The sequence below is a fragment of the Triticum aestivum genome, chromosome 5B, assembly GCF_018294505.1.
Source record: "Triticum aestivum cultivar Chinese Spring chromosome 5B, IWGSC CS RefSeq v2.1, whole genome shotgun sequence".
In the NCBI taxonomy this organism is placed as follows: domain Eukaryota; kingdom Viridiplantae; phylum Streptophyta; class Magnoliopsida; order Poales; family Poaceae; genus Triticum; species Triticum aestivum.
In genome coordinates this window covers 166,934,499-166,938,525 of record NC_057807.1, presented here as the reverse complement: position 1 = coordinate 166,938,525, position 4,027 = coordinate 166,934,499, and the positions used below count along the sequence as shown (strand labels likewise).

General features: G+C 48.1%; 1 protein-coding gene across 1 annotated transcript in view; it reads right to left on the bottom strand.

The window, feature by feature from the left end:
- The window catches only part of LOC123110926 (stromal 70 kDa heat shock-related protein, chloroplastic), an 8,444-nt gene extending 5,040 nt beyond the window's left edge, over positions 1 to 3,404 (bottom strand). Inside the window, exons 1-3 of the mRNA XM_044531570.1 lie at positions 2,775 to 3,404; positions 2,084 to 2,336; positions 1,336 to 1,415 (exon numbers count right to left, since the gene is read on the bottom strand). Of these exons, the coding sequence (XP_044387505.1) occupies positions 1,336 to 1,415; positions 2,084 to 2,336; positions 2,775 to 3,278 (837 nt within the window). The 5' untranslated portion in view covers positions 3,279 to 3,404. The remainder of the gene's footprint in view (positions 1 to 1,335; positions 1,416 to 2,083; positions 2,337 to 2,774) is intronic.
- Positions 3,405 to 4,027: the final 623 nt, after the last annotated feature.

The window sequence follows — 4,027 nt, the reverse complement described above, 5'->3', positions numbered from 1 at the left end:
CACCTTCCCCCTGCATCCTTCGTGCTTCCTCGGTTGCAGCTCCAGCCATTATGGGTTGCAGCTCCCGCCGAAGCTGGTTCTAGCATCTCGCGCGACGTCGCCGCCGTTCCAGCACCAAACCCCTCGCTGGATGCAGCTCCAACCCTGGCCGGTTCCAGCAAAAGGACGCCACATCGTAGCGCCGGCTCCTGCCGATTCCGGCATCCACAACCACCGGTTCCAGCAACCTACATGGTCGGATGCAGCATCTGCATCGCCGGTTCCAACATCTGCCAGGCACCACCTCCCAGCAAGCGGTCTCCGCAGTTGCATCATCGACATCGGCCAGTTCCAGCACTCGGTCACCACGTTTCCAGCATCGCGTATCATTGTCTCCAGCCCTCGCGATTTGCCGGTTGCAGCACTTGTGGCCGCCGTGTCCAGCAATAGTGGCCGCAGTCTCCAACACCGGAGGGTTCTAGTTACAGCACGCGGTGCTGGGCGCGCGTTGCCTCCAGCACCGAGAGCGCCGCGCCGTCCTGGCCCCCCACGTGGCACCCACCTCTGACTGGCCTGTGCAGCAGCAGCGCCCCAGGCCTCACAACGCTGGCTAGGAGCTTGCACGGGGCCGGGCGGTTGGCGGTGGGATGGATCTGCACTGGGCTGGGGTGATTCGGCCAGTGTGGAGAGAATTTCAGCGCCATTGGAGGGGATCGTTCGGGAGGAGACGTGAATGGCTCACTAGAAAAAAGAGATTTAGATCGGAAGGGGGAAGATGTGTGGCCTCCACTTGGCACATGGCGAACGTGGGTGGTGGCATGACGATAATGCCTGTCACGTGGGTAGTTGCGGGACGAATGATAAAACCTGATCCAGCGGCTCGCACGCGACCTTCATGATGTTCAGCCGGCCAGCCGATACCCTAAAGTACAGATATATCTCTATCTCGACACCTATAAAAGACCCAGCTGGTGATGATGGTGTGTCTGCCATCCAATCTAAATCTAATGCATATACCATGGTGTTTTCACATAAACACCACCACCACTCTGCTCCTGATCTGCAAAGAAAAACGTAGTCTCTCCAGACAAGTCCATCCCCCCCCCCTCCCTCCACACCCAATCAAATAAGAGGAATAAATTTTGGGTTGAATCTAACATATTCTTAGTGATAGATAGGTTTTTTTCAAGTTTGTGAACATGTATTAGTCTATTTTGGATCTGTAGCAAGGCAGGGCACTTTGCTAGTTTGAGCAGGAAATTTGGTGTGTGCGCGTCAAAATAGTGCATGATGAACTTTCACAAATTTTAAAATATGTGGTAATTTTCCAGGAACAATAGAAGAAGAATTACAAACCTTATCAAAGTCATCTCCACCTAAGTGTGTGTCCCCAGATGTGGAAAGCACCTCAAATACACCATCTCCAACCTCCAATACTGCAGAGTAATGTTGCTTCATCAGTAGTAATTACCAGTGAAAAAAATAGCGCGCTATAGCATCGCTAATAGCACGTTATAGCGTTTTGAGCAATGCCTCGCTGAATAAATCAATGTACAATGTCTCGCTAATAGCATGCTATAGCGCGATATAGCACGCTAATAGCATATTTAAGGGCCACGCTATTTTTTACATTGGTAATTGCATCATGACCTTCTTACAAACCTCAGTGTAATTATTTTTAACACATAACAACAAAGAAAACTATCCAAGTAGACATTCAATATTTTGAGAGCTGTTATCCTGTCAACTTAAGTTCTAAGTTCTAACAAATGCTTTTTATGAATTAACTAAAAGCTAATTCTATTTAGAAGTAGCTCTTGTCAATGAGTGGTGGAATCTGGAATATATTGCTCCGATCAAGGATTCATAGATTATTCTCTGACTGGAGCATGTAAAAGCAACACACTTCTAGATTAACCATTTTTGCTTTACAAATCAAACCAAACAGGACAAAACATTGCCATTTTCAGTATTGAAATTCCACCCATGATTCATATAAAAAGGTCTGTTATGGTAATATATGAGAGTGATATGATTATCCAAGTGGTTCAGAATTTATAGCAGTAAATGTAAAAGATAAAAACAATTTGGTATTCTGCCATACCAGAGACATCAAAAGTACCGCCACCCAAGTCAAACACTAGAATCGTTTCGTTGTTTTTCTTCTCAAAACCATAAGCAAGAGATGCAGCAGTTGGCTCATTTATAATGCGGAGAACTTCCAGCCCTGCAATACGGCCAGCATCCTTTGTTGCTGTTCTCTGCGAGTCATTGAAGTACGCTGGAACGGTAACCACCGCTTTTGTAATTTTGTCATTCAGAAACTTAGATGCATCGTCCACCAATTTCCTCAATACCTGAAAAGGTATAAATGTACCATAGAAGCCAAATAAGTCACTCACATTCGAATCATGTATACTATCAGTCCATAAATTCACATGGTTATGTCAACTTAGGTCTCTGAAGTTAAACATGAGATATGCACATTTTAGGTCCCTAGACTTGTATGGGTCCAAAGAAAAGGGTCCACACATGACTAAACTTTAACAATTAGCACATCGGGTGTTGCAAGACAATGGACATAGCTGAAGCAGTGACCTCTCATAAATAAATTGCCAAAGCGGTAGCAATTCAAAATATTCACAGAAATGAAATATCAGCACTTCATATACCATCGGAAACGTTAACTCGCCCAAGACATAATAAGTTAACTAACTGCCTGGAATTCCAATGACAATTGAACACATTGCCTCCTTATGTTTAGCTACAATAATAAATAAGAAAAGGGAAATTACCTGCGCGGATATCTCTTCCGCTGCGAACTGCTTGCCGATAGCAGGGCAGTCGAGCTTGACGTTTCCGTTCTCATCGCGCACAACGTTATATGAGACCTGCTTGGCCTCGTCATCTACCTCAGCCATCTTGCGTCCAATGAAGCGCTTGACGGAGAAGAAGGTGTTCTCCGGGTTGACGACGGCCTGCCTCTTGGCAATCTGGCCCACTAGCCGTTCTCCTCCCTTGGTGTACGCCACCACCGACGGCGTCGTCCGCTGGCCCTCGGCGTTGGTGATCACCGTCGGCTTACCGCCCTCCATCGCCGCGACGGCGGAGTTGGTGGTGCCCAGGTCGATTCCCACCACCTTCTCGCACGTCACCCGCATCGCCAACCCGCGCGGCCGCCCGCCACGAGCAACCCGCATCTGCAGGGGCATGACCGCCGGCCGCCGCCGGCTCACGAAGAGAGAGCTCGACGGGGAGGCGCCGGCCATCGCGCTGACCTGGGAAGTGAAGGTAGCCATGGCGCGGGTTCGTTACGTAAACCCTAACCCTAGTGAAGGATTCAGGCGGCGATGGCCCGGAGGGGATGGAGAGCGAGGGGGGCGGAGGAGGAGAGGTTTCAGAGAGGAAGAGAAGATAAGACGGGGAGAGAGTTTTATACTGTAGAGGTGGGTATCGATTGCTGACGAGTTCTCCTTTTTTCAAGGCATAACCTGCTCTTCTGCGTTCAGTATGCGAACACGAAGGATAAGGGCCTCTTTGGTTTTCAGGATTTTGAAAACGTAGGAATAAGAAAAGTATAGAATTAGAGTGGCATGCTCACTTGAATCCTATAAGTTTAGCAATAAAATTAGCAAGGAATATTTGATGGCACATGAAAAACAAAGGAATCAAAAAAAATGTTGGATTGGATGTTAGATTCCCTATCAAAATTAGTACAAAAAAAATTCATAGAAAAAATTTCTACGGTATCCAGTTCCATGAATCAAAGGACTGACATAGAAAAACTTCGTAAGGATTTCAATCCTCCATAAATCCTAGAGAATTCCTTTGAATGAAAGGAGCCCTAAAAGTACTTCACACAGCGGGCGGTTCCGGAGGAGAAACCCTAGCCCAAAGCACACCTTCTCTCCGTGATTCCCTCGCCGCCGCTCGCACCGGCGGTGGTGGCGGCTCTCAAACGTCAAAGGCGGCGGACAAGGTCTATGCCTGGTGGCTCCCAGCCATCAAAGACGGCGGGCGAGGTCTACGCGCCCTGACGAGCCTCCTT